Source organism: Siphateles boraxobius, unplaced genomic scaffold (assembly GCF_051911475.1).
Source record: "Siphateles boraxobius isolate OS27281-9 unplaced genomic scaffold, OSU_SipBor_1 11, whole genome shotgun sequence".
Lineage (NCBI taxonomy): Eukaryota > Metazoa > Chordata > Actinopteri > Cypriniformes > Leuciscidae > Siphateles > Siphateles boraxobius.
This window is the reverse complement of record NW_027508711.1, coordinates 12,387,623-12,413,603: the sequence shown is the minus strand read 5'-3', so window position 1 is coordinate 12,413,603 and position 25,981 is coordinate 12,387,623. Positions and strand designations below refer to the sequence as shown.

General features: G+C 42.0%; 1 protein-coding gene across 1 annotated transcript; it reads right to left on the bottom strand.

The window, feature by feature from the left end:
• Positions 1–546: 546 nt before the first annotated feature.
• On the bottom strand, positions 547–25,210 carry LOC143703198 (protein sprouty homolog 3-like). The gene is made up of 2 exons (XM_077197262.1): positions 25,122–25,210; positions 547–1,441 (listed from the first exon to the last, which is right to left on the bottom strand). Exon 2 carries the CDS (start codon positions 1,371–1,373, stop codon positions 807–809), a length of 567 nt encoding a protein of 188 aa, XP_077053377.1. The 5' UTR covers positions 1,374–1,441; positions 25,122–25,210; the 3' UTR covers positions 547–806.
• Between the last annotated feature and the right edge of the window lie 771 nt (positions 25,211–25,981).

Genomic DNA, 25,981 nt, shown 5'->3' with positions numbered 1-25,981 from the left:
TAAAGAGACAAACAGTTCGGTAAACATTCTGTAGACATATCAACAATATCATTCTTGCTGATCTTTCCCTTGCATGCAGTGGCACCAAGTATTTGGGCACTTATACCGTTAAAAGTATGTAGAATCTGTGCATTAGAAAATATCACATTTACTGTAGATATCCTGTTCAGAACTAACCCAAAAGGTATCAAAACTTTCTGATTTTGAACATATGTAATGACTGGGACACCTGTGTGAACTTGAGGAGAACTGCCATCATACATCCACTAAAATCACTTTGACACAAGCAGATTAAAAATCATTGCAAAAAATGAATTAGTTAGTTCTAGAAAGTTAGTTCTGTGAAAAGACGTTTGTTTGCAGATACCACTTGGTTTGAAAATGTTTCTAATGCAATAAAAGTGTGTCTTAAGTGTCCAAGAACATTTGGCGCCACTGTATAGGGGAAAAAAGTATATGGAATAAATATATATATATATATATATATATATATATATATATATATGAAGGAAGACCTTGATATTTCACAGAACGTCCAGTTGGTGAACATAAACAGAACATCGAGGTATATGAACATCACATGCCACTTTTAACTCTAAGAGCCTCATGTGGTTGTAGACTCAACATTTGGGAGCTCACTGACCCATTTTGATGTGTATGTGCCAGCAAGCAGCTGTCCTATAGCAGGTTACATCCTAGAACAGTGAATAATTCAATGTCTCAATCGAGTGCATGACAGATTGGAACCCAGCCCATGTTCCTTCACTCCAGTCATTGCCAACAGACAACAAGCTGCCTTATCATAATCAGCAGCCTGGACGTGTGGCGCGATCGTAGCCACGCTGGCATAAAGTGAGGCACAGCTTGGCAGGAGGGTAGCAGCACAGGCAAGGCAGGCAGAGCGCCAGTAAGGCCATGGCACTCCAGCGGGAGCAGGCGTGAGCTGGGGCACAGGAGCATGGTCGGTCAGCACAGCTGTCCTCCTTATCTGCCGAGCAGTGGTAGAACAGACCCTTCACACAGCACAGGCAAGTGGCGTACTCCAAGAATTCTTCAGCTGACCACAAGCAGCGCTGGCCACAGGTCCAGCAGGAAGGCGAATTCATGGGGGGGCAGCACTCCTGGCACTTACAGTGGCCGCAACGTTCACAGATGAAGAGATGCAGGCCAGCTTCCTCACTGTCAGACAGTCCTTTGCCTAGTGAGTCAGGTTTCAAGTCATCTTTGGGCTGGGACCGCACCACAGGGGCCAGACCAGAATGGGAAGGCGTTAGTCCTGTAAGAAGTCTCTGGTCCGAAGCAGCACTCTGTTCTACCACCTGCTGAAGATCCAGGCTTTCAGGGTCCATCCGAAAAGGTGGTACTGGCTCCATTCTTTAAGGGCCACCAGGGTAGGGGCTGAGCTGCAAGCCTGACCAATATCAGGGTACATCGGATAAACCTGTAGAATGAAAAGATCAAATAAATGGATCAGTGTTAGATTTAGAATCAAATTAAATAGTTGAAGTTCAGATGGTCTATGGCTAAAGTTATGGTTATTATTAGACACAGAGGATGGAGAGATAATGCCATTAACATCACACTGTAATTTAGCATCTGGAGAACACAGCTGTTGACACAAGGGAAAGGAACCAGAGCAAAGAATTTGACAGAAATGAATTGTGAGAAACTGGGGAACCCAAAAGAATTAGTGTTAGTGTCCTTAGGTATCTCTTCCTCCGCAGCTTGGCGGAATCTCTCTCTCTCTTTTTCTCTTTCTATCTGTGTATGGTCAGCGCTTCCTGCTTATGTGATCGTCCACTCACTCCCAGAGTGTGTGTATGTATGTATGTATGTGTGAGTGTGAGAGAGAGAGAGAGAGAGAGAGAGAGAGAGAGAGAGAGAGAGAGAGAGAGAGAGAGAGATAGAGAGAGAAGAAGGGTGAGAAACAGTGAGGGAGAGAGGGAGGGAGATGGGATGGGGAGGAGAAGGAGGGGTGGTTGGATATGAATGGTAGAAGGAAGGAGGGCCGGGCTGAGGAGGGTTGGGGTGGGGGGCACTTGGTTTTGCTGGAGATAGTTAATGGCTAAGTGGCATCATCGGGCTGAAACCCAATCTCTTATGTTCTCCCCCTTAGGAACTGTTCTATATGATTCCCTGAGCTAAGCCTAACAAGATGGATAGAGGGAGGAGAGAAAGGAGATAAAGAGAAAGAGAGAGAGAGATAAAGAACACAGTGGGAAATTGATACAAAGATAAAGAAGGAAAATATGAATCAACAAAATGAAAGGTGATGAAAACAAAAAAAAGAGAGAGAGAGATGAGAAACAATAACTTACAAGAACTTTATTGAGGAATATGTGTCAGTTCATGGAGCCATAAAGAGACTAACAGTTCGGTAAACATTCTGTGGACATATCAACAATATTATTCTTGCTGATCTTTCCCTTGCATGCAGTGGCACCAAGTATTTGGGCACTTATACAGTTAAAAGTATGTAGAATCTGTGCATTAGAAAATATCACATTTACTGTAGATATCTTGTTCAGAATTAACCCAAAAGGTATCAAAACTTTCTGATTTTGAACATATGTAATGACTGGGACACCTGTGTGAACTTGAGGAGAACTGCCTTCATACATCCACTAAAATCACTTTGACACAAGCGGATTAAAAATCATTGCAAAAAATGGCTCAGAAAATTGAAGTTAGTTCTGTGAAAAGACGTTTGCTTGCAGATACCACTTGGTTTGAAAATGTTTCTTATGCAATAAAAGTGTGTCTTAAGTGTCCAAGAATTTGGCGCCACTGTAGGGGAAAAGTATGTGGAATATATATATATATATATATATATATATATATATATATATATATAAAGGAAGACCTTGATATTTCACAGAACGTCACAGTTTGTGAACATGAACAGAACATCGAGGTATTTGAACATCACATGCCATTTTTAAATCTAAGAGCCTCATGTGGTTGTAGACTCAACATTTGGGAACTCACTGGCCCATTTTGATGTGTATGTGCCAGCAAGCAGCTGTCCTAGAGCAGGTTACATCCTAGAACAGTGAATAATTCAGTGTCTCAATCGAGTGCATGACAGATTGGAACCCAGCCCATGTTCCTTCACTCCAGTCATTGCCAACAGACAACAAGCTGCCTTATCATAATCGCAGTGAAATGATCAAGAACGAAAAAATGTAAATTATATTGCGAAAACAACAAAAAAGAACTTGAATGAATAAACTTTACAGGATATTCATATGTGTCCATGTCAGACTATTGAGAGCACATGAAAGGTATCTCCAAGGTAACAGGACACATTTTGTGTGTATGTGACTGTGTGTGACTGTGTGTGTGTGTGTGTGTGTGTGTGTGTGTGTGTGTGTGTGTGTGTGTGTGTGTGTGTGTGTGTGTGTGTGTGTGTGTGTGTGTGTGTGTGTGTAATGGGGCAGGAAGAGGGGTGCTTCCTGGCTTCCTGTTAGGGGAAATAGCTTGGATGACCAAACAGTGCATGAGAGAGGAGAGTGAATAAGGTTTCTCTATACTAAACACGTTCAAAACGCATGACAGAAGAGCTTCAGCCCCCAAAAAGAATCAGCTTAAACTATGTTCGCAATGTAATTTGTATCATTATTGCTCTCTCTATAACCTAATGTTTTATGAGATGGAAGTTAATTCACTGCATAACTAGCAGTAACAGTTTTGTTTACTGGCATTTGATTCTACTTTTGCCAATCATTTGTGGTCTCATAATATTCAACTATTCATGAAACATACCATACTTAAGTATGTTATTAAATTTAACACAAATGAAACTTTAAAATTTAGAAACTGACTGGAAATCAAGAGATGCTCTCTTCAAACTTCTAGCATTTTTAAGCAACTCTTTTCATCATAATGTTTATGATTTGATTAAAAGAAAAGAAACAGATAAAACTAAATGCAATTTACAAGTTAATACCTGATAATGTAAGGCTCTAAGACTAAGATTAATAAATGTTTGAAAACAATGTCCTCAAACCTCTTACCTAGAACTGTTAAACTTTTAACTACTGATATTATGGTTTGTTTGCATTAGATATTTGATAATTTACATACATTGTTTGTATGCTGATTGTTAATGGTGTTTTTTAAAAATGGTAATAATGAATGATTGTAAAAGGCAAGCACTTTTTTAAAATGCTATATTAAACCAATGGGAAAAGGCCCAAAATTGCTCATCTCATTTAGTTAAATAGCTAAAACGAATATATTCTTCAAATAATATTACTTTTTGGCAAGTCTTCTAGCTGGCCATGAATGCACAATACACAGCACCACTGGAGCTTTGTTTAAGGTCAAAATGTTGTAGTGACTGAAAAGACTGTATGACCATAGTTGTGGGGATTTACATTTTATATTTGAAAGGGAAAAAAACCTTGGTAACACTTTAGTATATTCTCACTATTAACTAGTTTCTTATTAGCATGCATATAGGATGGCTGTTTATTAGTACTTATAAAGCACATATTAATGGCTTATTCTGCATGATCACATTCTACTGTGCATCCCTTCAAATCGTAGGTAATAGTTAGTTAACCCTTTAAGCCCAGAAGGCATTTTTAGAGTTGTTTTTTTTCTGAGTGGTATAAAAGTAAAGACTTGTAACTCCAAAACTATAGCAAGGAGAGTCAAAATATAGGTATCGTTTGATAGAAAACTTTACCTTTTTAGAAAAAAAAATCATTACATTTGGACATTTCATGCTGAGAAACTGCTGTTAAATATATATATATATATAATTTTATATTATTATTTTACATATCTTTCTTATTTGACATGCAATAACGCAGGAAGGAAATAACATGGAGGACCATTAGTTTTTGGTGAAGTTGATCTACATGTGAGCAGCATCTGAATCAAATTTTGTGGTGATAGCAAAAAATAATCAAGTTACAGCATTTGGAATCAAGGTAGCCGTTTGTTTAGCCCTTGACACCCCCTAATGGCCATTTTTTAAAAGATTCCTCCATGAGAAATATCTCTTGATCGACGCAATGTATTATGTTGATTTTGGACTCATTTCAATTTGGAGCATACGCTGTAAGTAATGATGTGCCATTTTCTATGATCTGTGCACGTTTCTTGATGTTAAAAGCGTAAACATCGCGTGAAAGCTATGATTGATTTTACTTAGCTATACATTTGCCCCTGTGGGGTTTTATATGTCATAACTCCGTTAGGATGGAATATCTTGTGATCGACGCAATGGCTCATGGTTTTTGGATCATTTTAATTGTGAGAATCTGATGTAAATAATGCAGTGCCTTTTTCCACAATTGGAGTATGTTTCATTAAGTTACAAGCGAAAAAGTGACATAAAGTGGAAATACTATCGGAGTTACACTTTGTAAAGTGTTAATAGTGAGCATTGGAACCTAATCAAAAGTGTGACCAAACATATAATTTAAATTGATCTTTTTAAAATAAAAATAAGTTAAAATATATATTTTTAAACAATTGCAATTTTTATAGGTGTTTCCCATTTCAATTTATGTGAGTATAAGTATACTTTTTAATAGTACTGAAAAAGTACAGATTTCCAAAAAAATATATATTTATAGCTATGACGTACAATTACTCAAGTCCTTTTTTATCTCTACCCATCTGTATGATGCAATAGCATGTATTCATCTCACTTTATCAGTATGTGATGGGAACATTTTCCCTCAAGGTCTGCCACTGCCTCAGAGAGAGTGAGAGAGAGAGAGAGAGAGAGAGAGAGAGAGAGAGAGAGAGAGAGAGAGAGAGAGAGAGAGAGAGAGAGAGAGAGAGAGAGAGAGAGGCACAGTTCTGGGCCATAAAAGGATCAATGTTAAATGGCCTGGTTAATGACCGGCATACAGCTGACAAAGTCATTCATTTCTGCCGGCACTATGTATTCTGTGTGTGTGTGTGTGTGTGTGTGTGTGTGTGTGTGTGTGTGTGTGTGTGTGTGTGTGTGTGTGTGTGTGTGTGTGTGTGTGTGTGTGTGTGTGTGTGTGTGTGTGTGTGTGTGTGTGTAAACAAGAGGGATTTGCATGTTTGTGTGTTTTAAACTCAAATATGAAAGAGAGATAGAATGAGAAAATTAAAAGCAGAAAAAGAGACCCAGGCTAGATAAACAAACAAACGCTGATATTGGGGTTTGATAGAGAAACAAAGGGTGTTTGTGTGAATGAGCGTGTGTGTTCTGTTATGACAGTGTTAGTGTAAAGATCACTCCCCATGTCAAAGCACCTCTGCAGATGAAGCTGTAATATTGAGTTACTAAACACTCCTCACTCACGGCCCTGCCTCTTCTAGATCGCTTAAAGGGATAGTTCACGTAAAATAATTGAGCTGCTATAAGTAGATAACTAGAAGAATAACAAAGTGCACTAAACAATCAGTTTATGACTATAATATATTAAAATAGTATGATAACTAATACCCGTTTGCAATATCAAGCAGTGTAATGAACTGTTTTTGTACTCCTAAATACCTGCAGAGCTGCTGACAACGGAAGCCTCGACACATTGGTTACAAATGGCTGCGATTTCTGAATTAAACATTTTTTAAAAATCTTTTCTATTAATTAACTTTCACAGTGGCGCTTTGAATGATTTGTTCACAAATCAGACCTAGTAGGTTGTCAAGTTCAACTCACTCACAAAGGTTAACGTCCTAAAATTTCACAATGTTTTGCCACTTATCATTCACCTTCAGAAGACGGTAGAGTGCACGGGTCAAATGAATCACTAAAATTACAATTATGGTACTTCTGCGTCCTTTTTGAAGCTTGAAACTTCTGTCATGGAAAAGAGTGACCAGTATAGAATTTTAAAAAAAGTGTCCTTTTGTGTTCCAAATAAAGTCAAATAATTTTGGTAAGGTGAGTAAATGATGAATTATTTGCAAGGACTGTCTGTTTAAACTACACCCCAGAAAGAAAAGTGAGCTATTCTTCCTGATTTCTTGAAGTATAATTTTTAAAGTGGTCTTAACCCCACACACTCAAGTGGAGCTTATTCTTCCAAACAACTAGTCAAGCCCTCTCATCCTCCTGCTCTGTACCACTGAGCTACGTAAACACCACCATCTGTATCTGATCAGATTTAATGTCCACCCCCCTCCACATTCTCCTTCTTTCCCCGCTGCCCCTTTCGCCGCCTGGTCCCATGCACACATGGAGATACTTACACATCATCACCCCATTACATGGACATGGGTGAAGATATCAACACAAACACACACATACACAACCCATCAAAACAAACCCCAAACTCCTCTCATAACAGACAAACACACACTCCCTGACACCCCCCCCCCCCCCCCCCCACGCACCACGTAATTGTCGCTAATAGATTGGGGGTGAAGTATCCATATTCCATTAAGTGAACCAAACTCTCTGATTGGCTGAGCTGACAGCCCCTCGGAATAGCCAAGCTGGCCGCCAGCCAGAGGCTCATTTCCTGCCGGCCTGAGAGCCTCCAGCCGCTCCCGCTGCAAATGCACTTCCTGACTATGTATAAAAATTTTATTAATGGCCAGGAGTGCATCAGCAAAGGCTCAGCGAAGGAGAAAGAGAGAGAGAATGACAGAGATGGATGGAGTGAGGGGAAAGACAGCATTAAGTATGATTGAGCTCTGATAGAGGAAGGGATGAAGAAGGAGAGTTTCCAGAATGCCCTTTTAAGAACATCTTTAAGACAGTGCAGACCTGCCGTAAGTGTCTGTTCGTTGTCTCATAAACAGATAAAGAGAAAACAGATGAAGAAATGGGAAGATAGAATAAAAGACAAGACGATGAATGAGAACGAGAGCACCAGTTATTCCTAATAAATACTCGGGGTCCGGTAGTCCAGTGCTAAATAGTTCATACTTTCAACATTTAGGCGTACACTAGTATGAGTAGAGTGAAAGGAGGCCAAGAGAACATGTGGAGAGATAACACAAATGAAGGCAGACAGTCACCTTTCCCTTGGAGAGATCAGTAGGCTTATGACAGGAGATAGAGATTCAACAGATGATGGAAATTAAATGTCTAGGCAGGCCACGCCCCCAATCAAAACCACGACTTAACAGACAAGCCCATTTCTTATTAAACTCAACACAGAGGAGGAGAGGGTCAAATGGCTGAGAAAAAGTCACAGCCAATTGGAGAAGACGAAGGTACTTTCTCATCCAAAAGACGTCTCAGTGTCAGGAGAGTTTGTGTATGTGAGGGCCGAAGGTGAGGGGGGACTCTGTTGACCCTTGATAAGAGCCCTAGTTACATGAGCACGGGGGTTGACAGGATATATGAAGTGGATACGCTGAGATTTTAAAGGAATGGTTCATGCAAATATGAAAATTCTGTCACTGTTGACTAGGGCTGGATATTAACAAACATTTCACGATTGGATTCCGATTCCAATTTACAAGGTCTTGATTCGATTTGATTTCGATGTTCATTCAATATTGCTTTCTTTGGATATTTATCGGGTGCTGTGTGTCGCCAATTTTTTTTTAATAATCTCTCTCATTTAGCTGTAATCTATACAGTGATCCCTGTCAGTGGGTACACTAGTAGTTAATATTACAAAACAAGTCCAAACTGTTAAATTAAATTGCGATTTAGAAAAATTGTCCTCTATAAAGTTTCTTTTTTTTTCTAGTTGATTAATGAGTTCCCTATCTGTCAGTCACTTCAGCGTGATGTTGAATGCTGACACTAGGGGTCGCACTTGGGAGCCCCAAATACCTCTGATAATTTATAAAAGGCCAATGATAATATGGGTATAAATAATACAGGTATAAAAGGAGCTAACATGTCACTACAGACAGATGCTCATTCTCATTCACCTCCTTGCTGGAAGATTACAGCGAATTGCAGCTGTATATCTACCCCACGTGTATCAAGAGCTTCCCCAGGGCTATTCAGCAATCTGAAAAGAGCGGTTTTCCTCTAAGAGAGCTAGAACGGGCCTCCCATTCCTCTTCACACACATTGCACCCGGTGGAGCTTCTGGATGAGTTTGACGTTGCATTACATGATGCACCTGATTTCTCATACAGGGCTTCGGATAAGGATGAGCTGTCCTCAGCAGCATCGGCGGGTGGGCCAGTGCCTTCCAACATGGAGGACTCTCACCCTTGGGTGCGCTGGCCCAGTCTGAGTGTGACACAGAGTTGCCGGCCATGCTTGCCTAGGCCAGCGAGAGAATTGGGCTAGAATGAAATCCTCCGCTCTGTCCTGAGCACTCTCAGTTGGATGATTGGTGTCTGAGCTTGGAGCACTACTCACAGCCACACCCTGCCCCAGTGGCCTATTTCTCGGAAGTGCATGAGGAGTTCACGAAGTTGTGGAAGCCAGATTTCTTACTGTCAGATAATACTTCACAGGCTCTTCCAACCTCACTACCCTCGATGGTGGGGTGGCCAGGGTACAAGGATGTTCCTCAGGTGGAGCGTACAGTTGTGGTGCATTTGCAAAATGCCGCCACCTGACGGAATTGTCCTAGGCTCCCATCCAGGGCCTGTAGGCTGCTGGACTGAATGCCATGGCCATTCTGGATTGATGCAGGAACTTCATTTAACAATTGACTTCGCTCTGAGAGCGACAAAAGTTACAATACCGGCTCACGGCCAGGCGAGGCCCACACTAGTGGTCCAGGAATTGTCATCTCTGGCTGAACCTTGCTGAGATGAGGGAGATCGACAAAGTGCGCTTTCGGCAAAGCAACACATCACAGCGCATTGGATGGTAGGTCTTTAGAGAAGCCCGACCTGATCATCAGGTTCCTTAGAGGTGCCAGGAGGTTGAATATCCTTATTCCCTTGTGGGATCTCTCTGTTGTCTTGCTGGGCCTACAGAGAGCTCCCTTTGAACCACTGGAGTCAGTCAAGCGTAGGGCTCTCTCATTGAAGACAGTGTTTCTGACCTCGCTCACTTCCATCAAGAGGGTGGTAGACCTACAGGTGTTCTCTGTCAGCAAAATGTGCCTTGAGTTCGGTCTGTCCTCTCACGTTATCCTGAAACCCCCTCCGGGCTATATGCCCAAAGTCCCCACTATCCCTTTTAGGGATCAAGTGGTGAACTTGAAAGCGCTGCCTCGAGACAAGCCAGACCAAGCCTTGTCATTGCTGTGTCCAGTACGTGCTTGCTGCACGTACGTATCTACCTGGACCGCAAGCAGAAACTTAGCGAGATTTTAGGTTTTACAATTTCCAGGTTAATGCAGTTTCGTCCTGTGTGTTGTCAGTTATGAGCAGGTAAACTGCAACTAGCCGGGTGCTCCGCTAGCACACAGCACCTTTCTACTTCCCTGAGGTGAGGAGAATTTATGTATATATATATATATATATATATATATATATATATATATATATATATACTGTATATACACACACATATACAGGGGTGCACATAACCTTTTTGTCTGGTTCTCATAGGAGCACCTGAAGATGCTGCTTGGTACTCAAACTTTACGTGGCACACTTATCCTACAAGTTGTCGTCATGACTTTCCTCCTGACTGCTCTCCTCACTATGACCCTATTTGTTCAAAGTAGAAATTAAATATAGGTTAATCTTTGTTAAAGCTGTATTTTTTATCTATTTTATTAACATTAATGACACAGACAACAGCAGAAATATTAGGCTGCTGTCACTGCTGGCACGTCCAAATGAAAAACTTTCACTCTATGATTGATAAACTTAGCAGTTAATCCACGAATCTCATGGGTGCCGATCCGTGGGGCCTGGTCTGTACAGATCACGGATCAACTGCGATCCGTTGCACAAATAACAACTGATAATTAATGGACACACTTATCAACATGATTGCTTTCTTACCAGAGACAGAGAAAAATCCTACTTAAGTAAGTAAACGTGTCCCTGTCCCCAAAACTTCCCAAAATGTTGGTACTCAAAAGCACTTCCCTCCACATTTTCTGCTGTGCATCATTTATTTTTACCAGTCATGCGCACCAGTTATGTGCACCCCTGTACAGGCCACTCTGGTTTAGGCCAAATACTACAACAAATACAGTATAAGATTAAAAAATGCAATATTGATAAGACTTTGATGTAATTTAGTTTTCATAAATTATACATTAATACAAACATTATAGTTTAATGTTATTAATAGTGCAGTGTTTCTCCTTGTTGATAGTAGGTATCAAAAACAATGTATACTGTAATGAAACATCAGCTACAATTTTAGTTATTGGACCAAATCCAGCGGTGAATTTTATTTCAAGTCCTCCACACCCCACTGCAATCTGATCAGCAGAAAAATAAATTAAAAAATTAAAAAAGAATATTGCAAAAAGTTTGCTTCTTAGCCTTTATTATCTCTAAAATTTGTGTCACTGCACTTAATTGTATTAAGTGACCACCCACTGGCATCGTGTGACCACGCTTGCCAACTTCAGCTGCATGCAATGTAGAATAAAGCTATTAATATATGCTGATGTGACAATGGAAAATAATGTTGGTGATGGGATCAGTCATTCCGCAGAGGAAGCTGAGGGTGTTCTGCTGACATGATATGTGATTATGAATATTAATTATTGAAGTGCAGCGAGAAGTGAGGAAATATGAACCTGGGGCGGAAGCACTTCTGTCTGAATCAGTCTCTCTCACTGCTGAGTGTAGAGTGGACAGAGCCTAATAGCACATCCAGAAAAACTTAAAGCTTTTGCTGCAGTCTCCAAACTCTGGTGCTGAGCAGTTTCCATGCCCTTTTAGGGATGGTTCTAGCCAAACTTAAAATTATTTCTACATTTGCTTACTCTCATTTTGTTCTGACCCTGTACTATTTTCTTTTTTCTGTGAAACACAAATTAAGATGCTAAGCAGAATGTCTAAGCTGCTCTTTTCAATTCAGTTAAAGTGGATGGTGATTCATATTCTCTTATTGTATAATGCCAAGCTGAATTGACAAGAAAAGCTCTATCTTTTCAAAAGGTCATAAATCAAATTCGGCTATCACTCAAGAAGGATTTGTAGACTGTAATAACTTTAAAAACACAACAATTTCAGCAATTGTTAATTCTAAATCTAATTATAAACACAGATGATGCATTCTAGGAAATAAAGTGTTCTTTCACACTGGTCCATAATTTTATCATCTCTATTAAATTTGATAAAATACATATGTATTGTCATTTATGGTGGATAGGCGACATTCAAATAATGTATCCCTAAATTATGTGTGCATTCCATTGCTGCTGTACACAGGGGCTAGTGTCTCTCTTCTAAATGCCAACACATACAGAAAGTTTATTTTTTAACTCGCTCCCCTTGGCTGCCCCCTCTACTGACATTTGTGGGTATAGCAACTCCAAAATAGAGATACTAGGGTAGCTTAAATTGACTGTTTGTTATGGGAAAAGAACACTTCCCCCTTTGTATTCCATGTGGCCCTTAAGGGAGGAAATGTGATGGGGTTGAATCTGTTCACTGCTTTGGGGCTTGCTTTGGTGGACATGGGGGGTGGGGGGTCTGCTATTCTGGCCGTGACTACAACATGGCAGCAACAGTGGCCAGTACTGTTCGAATGGTTGGGCTGCCTCACCAAGTTTACCCACCAACCTCTCCTCAATCCCCCTGTCACCACTGTAATTCAACCACTACACAGTATTCCCCATTCTGGCCGTGACTACAACATGGCAGCAACAGTGGCCAGTACTGTTCGAATGGTTGGGCTGCCTCACCAAGTTTACCCACCAACCTCTCCTCAATCCCCCTGTCACCACTGTAATTCAACCACTACACCGTATTCCCCATTCTGGTCGTGACTACAACATGGCAGCAACAGTGGCCAGTACTGTTCGAATGGTTGGGCTGCCTCACCAAGTTTACCCACCAACCTCTCCTCAATCCCCCTGTCACCACTGTAATTCAACCACTACACCGTATTCCCCATTCTGGCCGTGACTACAACATGGCAGCAACAGTGGCCAGTACTGTTCGAATGGTTGGGCTGCCTCACCAAGTTTACCCACCAACCTCTCCTCAATCCCCCTGTCACCACTGTAATTCAACCACTACACCGTATTCCCCCTGGCCCTTTGTGATGGTGTGTCAGCTGCAGTGGCTGTAGGATGCAGATTTCATTGAGCCTCTGGACGCTTTGCCCTTCACCAACTAATCAAATTTAAAATAACTGTACTTTATAAGTAAAATATACATTACAAATATAGTTACAAAAGTTACTCAGTCAAGAACTGCGAGTGAGTTTTCTTTGTCTTTTGCTGTTTGGCGGCTTTCTGTGCACATTCTTTGGATGTTCCCAACCTAAGCTCTGCTTACAGAAGATAATGACTTCAGTGCTAGCCAGAGATGCTCACAAGTCTCTGAGCTAGAGTCCAAGTCAAGTCTCAAGTCTTTGAGCTAGAGTCCAAGTCAAGTCTCAAGTCTTTGAGCTAAAGTCCAAGTCAAGTCTCAAGTCTTTGAGCTAAAGTCCAAGTCAAGTCTCAAGTCTCTTGTGGTTATAATAAGTGTTGCATCACGTACAGCGACCCATCCAGGCTGCTTAGAACACTGCATAGCTATTAAGGAATTCAAAGCATGTAATATGTTATTATGACTCCTTTATCTAATAGCATACAATATCAGCTTTGATTTAGGTATATAATCAGTTTAAACAGGCTATTTCAACATGACAAAAACACCAAGAATACTTTACTTTTAAGTTAATATCTGTATCTGTAAAAATTGAGGTTCTGAAGAAAAAGGACTCTCATGTCTGTTGCTGAATTATAATGAAAGGCCTTGGCTCCTATTGTGCTGGCTCTGTGGAGCCATTAGACCAAATATAGAAAATGTTATAGCCTACCTCACAGCACTAAAATTGACATAGTGCAAAACATCACAGTAGCTAAATGCAAAACACTATTGCAACCAAATGATGTGAAATACATGGTTCATATATTTGTGGCGGCCCGCCACACATTGATTTTCGATTTATTTTTTTATTTTTACTAAGCCTATTTAAAATCGTATTTGATTGCAGAGCGCCGTAGCGCATTCGCGCAGCACTACCTCTCGCAAGTCTCTCTCTCTCTCTCTCGTACACCCACCTCTTGCGCTCTGGAACACCATGAGGTGCACGCGCGCAGATACCCCATATTTTGCATTGAGCGCTTCTTTTGTTTGGCCCGTCTTGTTTGAAGTTTTTAAACCCAAAGCTGACGATGAATGGCACAGCAACGGCCGGTGCAGTCGACATGTTTGTTTGTTGTCCTCTCATGTGTGGCCGCGCGCGCGCACGTAGTACGTGTTATGTAGGCAGGTTTTAGGTAACGGGTCAGAGGGAGGGGAATAACAGCGTGCTCATCAGATGTTTCCTAAAAATAAACATTGTTCACGAGTCCCGCAGCTCGAGTCCGAGTCGAGTCTGAAGTCTTTCGAGGACGAGTCTCAAGTCGAGTCTGAAGTCACTGTGTGTGCGAATTAAGTCGCACTCGAGTCCGAGTCTCAAACTCGAGTCCCCATCTCTGGCGCTAGCTGACAAACCAGGCACGGTCATTTATCTTGACAATGTGGTTGTGAATGGGGGGACCAGGATGTTTCATGATGAGCGCCTCAGTAAGGTGTTCGATGCACTAGCCAAACATCACTTAACCCTCAACACTGACAAATTTATTTTTGCTGTGAATTTGAATTTGAATTTGCCATTGAATTTGTGGGATTCAAATTGTCAACGGAGGACATTTCCCCACTTAATTCCAATGTGGAAGCTATCTGTAACGAAGGTTCAGTGTAGGGATGAAAGAAGACAAGGGCACGGAGGAGCCTCGAACCGGCGCTCCTGTCTAATGGCCCGATGAGGTCCATGCCAATTCTCTCGAAGGAGACCTCCACTAAAGGAAGGGGGCACAACGGTGCTTTTGGGTTGGCCGGTGGGTTTAACAAACGGAAAGGCATTTCCCGACGGCTCTTCGGAACTAATAACTGTGTTGTATCTTGTTTTGTCTGGGCGTCCTGGGTCACCCGATACAACTTATCTTTTATAATTGCGAAATAAGGATATGAAAGAGGTCGGTCTGGGTGGAGAGGCTGCCCGTCAATTGTGCGGATCTGATCAAATCCATTTTTAAGCGTTTCATCTCGGGACTGCTCCAGAGGAAAGTCATCACGCTCGAAAAGATCCTGTCTTTCAATAGCGTTCCAATCCTCTGGTGCAGGATCCAATGGTCCCGGCACAGCCTCTTCCACCTGAGCGACTGCTCTCCTCCCAGAAACACCCGCACATAAATGTCCCAATAACACTTTAAACCCCGGCCAATTGGTCCCCAAAATTAGCGGGTGTCGGAGGTGCTGACTTACGGCTACCTCCACACTATGCTTTTGGCCCCTAAATTGGATTGTGACTGGCATTAAGGGGTAATCCACCACTTCCCCGTGCACACACCTTACCTTAACCTATTATCCAATAACCCAGGTTGAATCAGACTTTGATGGATGGTGGTGTGGTTACAACCTGAATCCACCAAAGCCTGAAAAGTACCCCCCTTTATACTTACTGGTATTTGGTACAACCCAGCTCGATCAGGGGTGGCCTGCGGTGTGTCAGGGACCCTGACCAAGGTCCCCACCTCCATCACTGAACACTGATCGATAAAATGACCAGGGTCCCCGCAACGCCAACAGGCCGGCCCAGTCCTTCCCGCCGCCCCAGTGGCGTCAAGTGGGTCAAGTGGTTGGCATGGGGAGAGCGCGGGTGCAGTGAGAGGAGAGAAGCCGGAAGCGGAGGCTGTTCTCCCAGGCAGCGCCCTAGGTGCGGGGACAGGCTCTGCCCCGGTCCTGGTCCTCCAACGGGGTGCCGGTCTCAGCTGGAAACTCCCACGGGACCTAGGGAGTGGGACAGGACGGGAAGAAACAGAGGGATGAGGGATGAGGGAGAGAGAGAGAGAGAGAGAGAGAGAGAGAGAGAGAGAGAGAGAAGCAGCTGGAAGGGGCACGCCGACCCCTGGGCACGCCACCATCTGGTCCTCCGCCAACTGGATGGCCTGGTTCAGCGACGCCTGGTACTGCTCGGTCCTCCGGGGGAGCTGCGCCACAAACTGCTCCAGTACCACCTGGTCAATGATTTCCTTGACGTCGCGATCTTCGGCCATCAGCCATTTGCGGCACGCGTCCCGGAGCTGTTGCGCGAAGACGAAGGGTCGACCAGACTCCCCAAGCTCGAGGGTCCGGAACCGCTGTCTGCTTTGCTCCGGGGTCCGGGCGACCCGCTGCAAGAAGGCGCGCTTGAGGTCTTGATAGACCAGAAGGTTCGGCACTGGCAACTGCTGTGCGGCGATCTGTGCCTCTCCGGACAACAGCGGGATCAACCGCACTGGCCAGTACCCGGGTGGCCAGCCCCAAGCCTCGGCCGTCCTCTAGAAGAGGTCGAGGAACGCTTCCGGGTCGTCCTGCGGACCCATCTTGTGAAGCGGGATGGTCTGGGCCGAGGCTGAAGCTGGCATTGATGGTCCGGCCCGTCCCTCCCGGTCCATCCTGCTCCGGAACAGCTCGCGGTCCTCCTGCTGGGCGCGGAGGAGCGCCTCGAACCGGCACAATGTTGCTCTTGATGTAGACCAGCGAGCGAGTGGATGACATCCGCAAATGGGGACGGAGACTGTCTGGCGGCGGCTTCTTCTTCCATCTCGGGTTTCGGCACCAGTGTAACGAAGGTTCAGTGTAGGGATGAAAGAAGACAAGGGTCGGCGTAACCGGGACTCGTATACTTTATTTAAAATTGAAAACAAAATAAAGAAAAGGTGCGCCACATGCGCCTTCACTGTAGAAATACTACAGCACAGTTCAAAGACACTCTTTACTGCTGGTTCAGCTCTCAGTCCACTTTTATCAAACTCTTCCCGATGTGTAAACTCATTTTATTCATAAGACTCTCCGTAGCACAAACTCAGTCCATTTGTCAGCCATCAGGTCGCCAGTGTAGATACGAGTCCCCGATCCTTTTCTCTCTCTCCTCTCATGCAGCAACTGGCTTTTATGCAGTCTCCCCACATCAATTACTGAAATCAGACACAGGTGTTCGTTATTTTGCACTTGATCCACTTACTTACCGCTCGGCTCCTCCCTCACTCTCCTGCTGCAAACTCCGCAAAACCACGCCCCCCTCACTACACTATCCAATCCATTCCTCAAACCAACTTTGCAAGTACAGGAGGCTTCCTTTCTATGAATGATGGGCTATTACTTGAATTTTCTTCCCCAACTACAGCCCCCCTGCAGCAAATATTGCGTAAAGATGAACCCTGGGTGTGGACTCAAGCATTAAGGCTATGGGACACACTCTTAAGGCTCAACTCACATTGCCCCCAGTGCTGGCACATTTCAGCACCTCCAGTGATACTCTGGTCACCTGCGACTCGTCTGCCACAGCCATCGGAGCCATGCTGTCAAAGACATAGAGTGGCGTTGAAAGGCCCATAGCCTTCACCTCACAGGCCCTTGACCCAATGGAGCAATGGTATTCAGTGGGGGAGCGGGAAGCGCTAGCATGCGTCTGGGCAGATGGCACATGTACCTTAATGGCCGCTGTTACGGTCTATGCGTGTTTGTTGTTGTGCTTTTGTTTTTGTTTTTCCCTCCCTCTCTTGTTACATCTCCTTTTCGCTATCTTGATCTCAGGTTCCTGTGAGAGGCAGTGTCAGCTGTCAATCATCGTCTCTTCTGCATCCAATCTGCTGTCGCCCAGCTGTTTTAAAAGACTTCCAGCGCGTCTTGTTTGGCAGCAGTGTGTGTGTGTGTTCAGTGTCCTGAGTTGCGTACTTTGCATCAGTTGTTAATCGAATCCCATTTGTGAATGTGAAGTCTAACATTCATCACTTTAGTAGTTGTGCTTTATGCTTTATTCTGAGTTTGTTGTTCTTTATGTGGGAAAAGAGAACAGGTCAGCAGGTCAAGTGATGTACATTGTTCCCGTGGTAATGTCAGGTGTTAGATACACTAGGTACGAATTGTTGCTATACTTTGTATTTTTGTTTTCTTAGTAAGAGAAAGATCTAAGGGCTTCAAATGCGCTGAAGAATTCGGTTTATTTTCCACATTTTCTTTTATTAGGTTAGAGGTTGTGAGGAAAAGTTTAAGGGAATTATATTGTTTTATTTGATTCTTTAATTTGGCGCCACTTAAGTTCCTTTTCCCTATGACTATTTGCAGTTTCTTTTTCTTTTTGTTTTCTTTTTTGTGTCTTCATTTGCATTGTACATAGCTCACTCACTGTATCTAGTCTTCAACTTTTTAAAATAAATTATCACATTTCCAACACTGGCTGTATGCTATTCATGGTTCTTTCTGCTTTTTCGTTGCGTTCCATCTCCTAGACCTTTAAAGATCAAAACAGCCGCCATTTCACAGTGAGAATGGAGCATCACACTAGTGACATTGCTGGCGACAGGAACAGGCCACAAACCACTGAAACTGGATCGCTGGTACCACCATCTTTGCCAACATAATTATAGTGTGCATTTTTACCCTAGCCCGCGACAATGTGATTATTAAAACCTTTTTTCACCCCCAGGCCAATGGTGGCATTGAGGTCAATGGTGGACGGATCTCTCTGTTGGGTACGGAGCTCAATTTAAAGCTTAGCCCTGAAACCTCTCCCAGGTCTGACAGACTCAAGCACTCCAAAGCACCAGACATTGCTGTCAATGACTGTTTTAGGGTTTGCAGGCCTCACAAAGAAAGCAGACTGGCATGATCCTGGTCCCTTCCTTCAGAATTCCCCTTCGGCTTGGCCCGGCATCTTAGCTTTTGTACGACGGCAGTCTAGCTATCTTTGTAAAGTTCCGAAATCATGTCCAGCAGTTACACAAGACACACAGGCCATTCCCACAGTGGAGCAAGACGCTCCAACACCTCAGGCTGTCAGGTCAGGCCCAGACCTCCAGCGACCTGTTCGCACCCGGACACTGCCAGGTCACTTAAAGAACTTTACATACCATGTTTAGAGAACACGTAGGGAATGTATGCGTGTGTGTGTGTGTGTGTGTCTGTGTGTGTGTGTGTGTGTGGTGGGGGTGATTCCATTATTCTTAGCACGACACACTAGTAACTTGCTAGTCTGTTAACGCGCCGCCCGTGCGCTCAGTTTATTTTTATTTATTTCTCTCGCGCGCCCGCGCCTCTGAGTTAATAAAAGCCCAGGTGAGTAAGAATCAGTCAACAAACACGGTGAGTAATGTCTTGTCCTGTTATTGTCACCTGCACTTAATGCCACATGTTTAGTATAGCCTTCCCCGTCGGCAATATAGGATATATATGTGATAAATGCAAGGAAACAGTCAGGCTGACGGAGAAGATTTCAGAATTAGAGACATGCATCCAAACTTTAATTGAGGATAGTAAGTGTGCAAATAGTGTACTATTTTGGAATGCGTCTAGTATACTGAACCCTTTACATGATTCGGTTCCGGCTGAATTATTGCCTGTGCAGCAAGGCAAATGGGTGACAGGGAGGGATCACTCTAGTCGCGGATCAAAAAACCACTCTTCCGTTACGATAACCACAACAAATCTTTTTGCCCCACTCAGTGAAACACCGACTGAGAATTCTGTTGATTGTGCCCTGGTAATTGGCGATTCTATTACACAGAACGTGAAAATAGAGACACCAGCCATTATTGTCACATACTTGCCGGGAGCCAGAGCGCCTGACATCAAAGCAAATTTAAAAGTGCTGGCAAATGCTAATCGTAAATTCTCTAAGATTATTATTCACGTCGGCACTAATGATGTTCGACTTCGCCAGTCGGAGATCACCAAAATTAACATTAAAGAGGTGTTTGAACTCACAAGTACGGTGTCAGGCACTGTAATTTGCTCTGGCCCCCTTCCTGTTCGAAGGAGTGATGAGATAGTTAGTAGATTGTGTTCACTCAATGGCTGGCTGTCTAAGTGGTGTCCGCAAAATAATATAGAATTCGTAGACAATTGGAAAAGTTTTTGGGGCAAACCTGACCTGTTAAATAGAGATGGTATTCTTCCCTCCTGGGATGGTGCTGCTCTTCTCTCTAGTAATTTGGCTCATAAATGGCTCATAAATCAGTCTTAGAGATAAAACATGACAATCTGGGGCTCAGGTCAGGAAGCAGACAGACTGGCTAAACCGACCGTCTGCTAGCGGCCTCGCGTCACCAAGTTTAGATAAATCCCATCACATAGAGGCTCTTTCACCTAGATATCATCATATAGAGACTGTGTCTGTTCCCGGAATTTGGAAATACAAAAAACTTCCAAACCTATCTAAGGTTAAAAATTTTATTGATGTTCAAAAAATAAAAAACAGATATAATACAGATGAGCAAACGATAAAGCTTGGGTTGCTGAATATTCGATCCCTTACTTCAAAAGCAATTATTGTTAATGATATGATTTCAGATTATAACCTAGATGTGCTGTGTTTGACAGAAACCTGGCTAAAACTAAACGATTACATTACTTTAAATGAGTCCACCCCGCAAGATTACTGTTATAAACATGAACCTCGTCCGAAAGGCAAAGGGGGAGGTGTTGCTGTTATTTATAGTAATATTTTCAAAACCACTAAGAAATCTAGCTTTAAATATACTTCTTTTGAAGTGTTGGTGCTTAATGTAAAAATATATAGTGTAAACGATAAATCATGTTTGAGAATTCTGCTGGCTACTGTATACAGGCCCCCAGGGCACCATAAAGACTTTATCAAAGATTTTGCTGACTTTCTATCAAAATTAGTATTGGCTGCAGATAAAGTACTAATTGTTGGTGATTTTAATATACATGTATATAATGAAAAAGAAGCATTGGGATTGGCATTAAAAGACATTGTAAACTCAACTGGAGTTAAACAACACGTGTCAGGACCTACTCATTGTCGTAATCATACTCTAGATCTAATATTATCACATGGAATAGATGTTGATGCCGTTGAAATACTGCAGCAGAGCGACGACATCTCAGATCATTATCTAGTCTCATGTAAATTACATTTAGCCAAGGCTGCAAAGCCGACTCCGTGTTATAAATATGTTAGACCTATCACTTCTGCCACGAAAGATTGCTTTAACAATAATCTTCTTGATCAGTTTCATCATCTCAGCATCCCAGATAGTTTGGAAGAACTCAATATTGCAACAGAAACTTTTAACTCTCTCTTTTCCAGCACTTTAGACACAGTTGCTCTGCTGCGCTTAAAGAAGATTAAAGAAAATAGTCCAACGCCGCGGTACAACGAGCACACTCAGACCCTTAAGAGAGCAGCCAGAAAAATGGAGCGCAACTGGAGGAAAACAAAACTAGAGGTATTTCGGATTGCATGGAAGGAGAGCTCGATTGCTTACAGAGAGGCTTTAAAAGCTGCTAGATCTGCTAATTTTTCAACCCTATTAGAAGAAAATAAAAATAATCCTAGGTATTTATTTGAAAAAGTGGCTAAACTAACAAAAAACAAAGCTTCATGCCCAGAAGTTTCCAAGAAACACAGCAGTAATGACTTTATGAACTTCTTCACTTATAAGATCAATAATATCAGGGACAAAATGATAACTATGCAACCGTCTACTACAGTATCACATCAGGGAGTGCATTGTAGTCTCCCTGAGGAAAAATTTGATTCATTTGTTGCTATAGGAGAAGAAGAATTTTTCAAAATCGTTAACGCATCTAAATCGACAACTTGTATGTTAGACCCTATACCGACTACACTATTGAAAGAGATGCTTCCAGAGGTCGTAGATCCTCTTCTCAATATCATTAATTTGTCTTTGTCTCTAGGATACGTACCAAAACCCTTTAAGCTGGCTATGATTAAACCGCTTGTTAAAAAAACGCAACTTGATCCTACAGAATTAGTCAATTACAGGCCGATCTCGAATTTGCCTTTTCTGTCAAAGATATTAGAATAGGCAGTATCTTCACAACTGTGTTCCTTTCTTGAAGGAAATGCTATCTGCGAGGATTTTCAGTCCGGATTTAGACCGTACCATAGTACTGAGACTGCTCTCATTAAAGTCACAAATGATTTGCTCTTATCATCCGATCGTGGTTGTATCTCTCTGTGTTACTTGATCTTAGTGCTGCATTTGACACCATTGACCACAACATTCTATTAAATAGACTAGAAAACTATGTTGGCATTAGTGGAATTGCACTAGCATGGTTTAAATCATACTTATCTGACTGTTATCAGTTTGTAGCAGTAAATGAAGAGATGTCTTATCGGTCAAAAGTTCAGTATGGCGTACCACAAGGCTCAGTACTAGGACCACTGCTGTTCACTCTGTAACACTGCTGTTCACTACTGTTCACTTCTAATTATTGGACAAAAAACTTCCACACGCAATAACCTAGAATACTGTTTAACACTTGATGGCTGCTCTGTCAAGTCTTCGTCGTCAGTTAGGAACCTGGGTGTGCTCTTTGATACCAATCTCTCATTTGAAAGTCACGTGTCTAGTATCTGTAAAAGCGCATTTTTCCATCTTAAAAATATATCTAAATTACATCATATGCTCTCATTGACAAATGCAGAACAATTAGTGCATGCGTTCATGACCTCAAGGCTAGATTATTGTAATGCTCTACTGGGTGGTTGCCCTGCACGCTTAATAAACAAGCTACAGCTGGTCCAAAACGCAGCCGCTAGAGTTCTTACCAGAACCAGGAAGAATGACCATATTAGCCCGGTTCTGTCAACACTGCCTTGGCTCCCTGTTAAACATTGTATAAATTTTAAAATATTGCTGATTACTTACAAAGCACTAAATGGTTTAGCTCCCCAGTACTTGAGCGAGCTCTTAACCCATTATAGTCCTTCACGTCTATTGCGATCTCAAAATTCTGGCCAGTTGATACCTAGAATATCAAAATCAACTGCTGGTGGTAGATCCTTTTCCTACTTGGTACCAAAACTTTGGAACAATCTTCCTAACATTGTCCGGGAAGCAGACACAGTCTGTCAGTTCAAATCTAAACTAAAAACACATCTCTTTGGCTTAGCATACACATAACACATTATAGATTGCTATAATTCAACGTTAGGCTGCATAGTTTAGATCAGCCGGAACCAGGAACACTTCCCATAAATCCTGATGTACTTTGTACATCATAAGAAGGATGGCGTCTACGCTAATATTAGTCTCTCTGTTTATCCCGAGGTTTACCGCAAACCCCCGGATCCAGGCCATATCCAGATCTGATGAAGGACCATCACATGGACACGACGACAACGCATCCCTGAAGTGCCAGCCTCATCAACACTATGAAGGCCTCATGGACACCTCAACAAACTCATCTCCATACCGGCGTGATGACTCCGACCCCTAACCAGATGAATTGGATAAATATTGTGAAAGTTCGGATCCAATCTGACTTCTGACCTATTATGCCGCCTAAATCATAATCATACACTGTTCATTTGTTGGCCAAAGGAGGACTGGCCCCCTGACTGAGCCTGGGTTCTCCCAAAGTTTTTTTCTCCATTCTGTCACCTGATGGAGTTTTGGTTTGTAGCAATGTTCAGGGAAGAAGGAGGCGGGAACCGGCGAACAATCAGAGAAACTTTATTTAAAATAAAACAAACAAACCAAAATATCGCCAGCAGCCCCTCGCGGACGACTGCTGGCTACCGAAAATAAACATAACTGCCAGCAGCCCCTCGCGGACGACTGCTGGCTTAAAATACAAAAACCAAAACACAACTAAAATACAGGCCTGTTCCTCTCTCGATCATCAACGTCGTCGCTCCTCCTTTATGCTTCCGCTCCTCCGTGAGAGATGCGAGACCAGTGTGCTACACAGGTGTTGCTCATTACTCATGGGTGGTGATGGCGCAGTGGATAAGACACATGCCTTTGGTGTGAGAGACCCGGGTTTGAATCCACTGTGAGACACCATTGTGTCCCTGAGCAAGACACTTAACCCCTAGTTGCTCCAGAGGTGTGTGACCTCTGACATATAACAATTGTAACTCGCTTTGGATAAAAGCGTCAGCTAAATTAATAAATGTAAAATAAATGTCATTAGCAATCGCACCACCGGCCTCGCGCCGTTCTCTCACGTCCCTCGGCCGTCCTTCGCCACATGGTTCCTTGCCACTGTCGCCTTTATTCGCCATTGGCTTTTGGCTTGCTTAGTTGGGGACATTTAACATTTAATTTTGAATTTAACAATACTATTACAACTTTACTTTCCTGTTATCTCTGTAAAGCTGCTTTGAAACAATTTGTATTGTAAAAAGCGCTATATAAATAAAGTTGACTTGTTTTGACTTGACTAGTGTTCTGTCTGGTTCTGTTGTTGGGGTTCTGTGGTTTGAATAGTGTGAGAGTGAGCTATCTATCTATCCATCTATCTATCTATCTATCTATCTATCTATCTATCTATCTATCTATCTATCTATCTTTATTTATTTATTTGAAATCTACTCTTTTTTCATTTCTGTTTTCTTTAAAATCTGGTTTGCAACCCCAGTTCAAATTGAATTCAAATTCAATATGTAATTATTATTTTGACATATAAACATACGTGATGAAAAAAATATTTTAATTATGTATATTTGATATACATTTTTCCTGAAATGTTTGAAATGTAATTTCCACCACATAATTTTATTAGACATTATACATCATTTGAGATGTGGTGGATATGACAATTGTTGATTCAGTTAAAATGCGAAAAGAGGCCTTCAGGTCTTCAAAGTAAAATAAACTAATGTTAAAAGTGTGTTTTAAACACACAGGACCAAAAGGACCTGTAAGATGCTGTGTCTAAAATACAAAATAAATATATTTTGCATTAAATTTGCCAAAGCAAAAACAACACCAACTGAGCATTCATCAACCACAGCTCAATGCTAACAAAAAATGAGTTGGTTCCTTTCTTTTGTCAAACGAGGTCTGCGTCTATTCACATGTATCATTGTCTACAGGAAATGGGAAAAACAGGCAGTGAAAAAAACAAGCATGCAAAGGATTCCAGACACAACTAAATAAATACAGTGGAGACACACTGGAGAAACAGAGGAAAAAAGATCATGGAACTCATGATTTACACAAGAGAGACATATCCTGACACACACACACAAGCATCCTCAGAGGATGCAGCACAGGTACACACACACACACACACACAAAGTAGTGAAGTCATACCTCAGTATAGAAGTCTTCCCTTTCTCTAGTCAGTTCGGTTATGAGCTGCAAATAACAGTTCTCTACCGTCTGAGTCCATTTATACAACTGTGTGATGTCAAAATGTTTGCATTCTTAAAATCACCTGACTTGGCAGAAAGTGAAAGTGTTTAATGTGTTGTTTAGTGATGTCTTTCGATCTGAGTGACATTTTGTGTTTTTTGAGCTGTGAAAAGCACGCTAAGAATGTTCTAAGAATCTTTAATAGTGTATTTAACTGGAAATAAATATAGAGAAACCAGTTTTAGTGTTTTGAACCACACTGTTTTTTAGATAAGTGTTTCCTTAGTATCTGTTTTACCATCCTGTCCAGGTTATCAATGTTCAAAAATACATCAAGCTTCCCAGATAATTTGGGACATATGGTAAAATACAATAAAATAAAGAAGTTCTTATTCTAACTTAATTCTCTTTATCAAATCAACTATTCAATCTCATAATGATCTCACTTTGTGAAACCTCATGAATGAGCATGTGAATCTCACTAACAGTGGCATTCTTCATGCCGCAATGCATTCTGGGTGTATTATTCAAAACTCACCAGTTGCTCCCCAGAATGCATTGTGGCATGAAGCATGTCACCGTTATTAAGATTCACGCGCTGATTATTGAGGTTTGACTGTGTCTAAGTGAAATAGTTTTTCAAAATGTTTATTGTAATTTTTAAATTTTATAGATTTTCTTTTTCACACATAGTTGGATGTCATGCTGTAGAAAAATTACTATAATCAATTATATGAAATTAATTACACACATGAAGGTCCAGTAGAGATCACCTGATCAAGCCACAACATGATGATTTAATTGTTAAAATTATCATC

Bases quoted from the DNA above. Each gene is read 5' to 3' on its own strand.
- LOC143703198 (XM_077197262.1), bottom strand. From the start codon at position 1,373: ATGGAGCCAGTACCACCTTTTCGGATGGACCCTGAAAGCCTGGATCTT.